At 59.4% G+C, this 717-nt stretch overlaps 1 protein-coding gene across 1 annotated transcript in view; it reads left to right on the top strand.

Moving 5' to 3' along the window:
• Window positions 1–717, top strand: part of MAPK8IP1 (mitogen-activated protein kinase 8 interacting protein 1) — a 16,474-nt gene extending 15,757 nt beyond the window's left edge. Inside the window, exons 10-11 of the mRNA XM_009329752.1 lie at window positions 88–186; window positions 631–717. Coding sequence (XP_009328027.1) covers window positions 88–186; window positions 631–703 — 172 coding nt within the window. The 3' untranslated portion in view covers window positions 704–717. The remainder of the gene's footprint in view (window positions 1–87; window positions 187–630) is intronic.

Below are 717 nucleotides of genomic sequence, written 5' to 3'. Positions count from 1 at the left end.
CTCAGGGGTGGGTACAGCTCGGGGATGCTGGGGTACCTGTGCCTGCTTGTCTGCTGGTCCAGTCACACCCACTCTCTCTGCTCTCAGATATTTTGGGTTCATCACCAAGCACCCTGCTGACCACAGATTTGCTTGTCATGTCTTTGTCTCGGAGGAGTCCACGAAGCCACTGGCGGAGTCTGTAGGGTGAGTCCCAGCTGGGCAGGGAGGGAGGCGCTTGCTCCTGAAGGGCAGGAGGAACAAGGCAGCCAGGCTGAATTCTGCCATCTCCCCATATATGTGGGGCTTGGACCTGGCCCCAGGCTGGCACCTCTTCCCTCAAGTGAGAGGCTTGGGGCGAGAGCCAGGGCTGGCGGCTACAGGCAGCATATTCCTGACAACACTGGAACAAGTCCCAGTGCAAGGCTTTGCAGGCAGATGGCTGAAAGTCCTGCACTGTGCAGGGGATCAGAGCAAGGATGGAGACCCTGCGGCTCTGATGGCAGCTCTGGGTGCTAATGCAGGAGGGGCCAGGGGCTGGGGGGACTGGAGGGCCCACAGGGTAGAGAGCGAGGGTGAGAAGGAAAGTGGGACTCTGTAAATGCCTCGTGGGGACGACACTGCTCAGCTTTGCCCGGTGCTGTGTTGCAGGAGGGCTTTTCAGCAATTCTACAAGGAGTATGTGGAGTACACGTGCCCCACGGAAGACATCTACCTGGAGTAGGGGCTGGCACAGGC

The sequence above is a fragment of the Pygoscelis adeliae genome, unplaced genomic scaffold (assembly GCF_000699105.1).
Source record: "Pygoscelis adeliae isolate BGI_AS28 unplaced genomic scaffold, ASM69910v1 Scaffold117, whole genome shotgun sequence".
NCBI lineage: Eukaryota > Metazoa > Chordata > Aves > Sphenisciformes > Spheniscidae > Pygoscelis > Pygoscelis adeliae.
The sequence above is the reverse complement of the archived record's forward strand: the minus strand, read 5'-3'. Positions and strand labels throughout refer to the sequence as shown.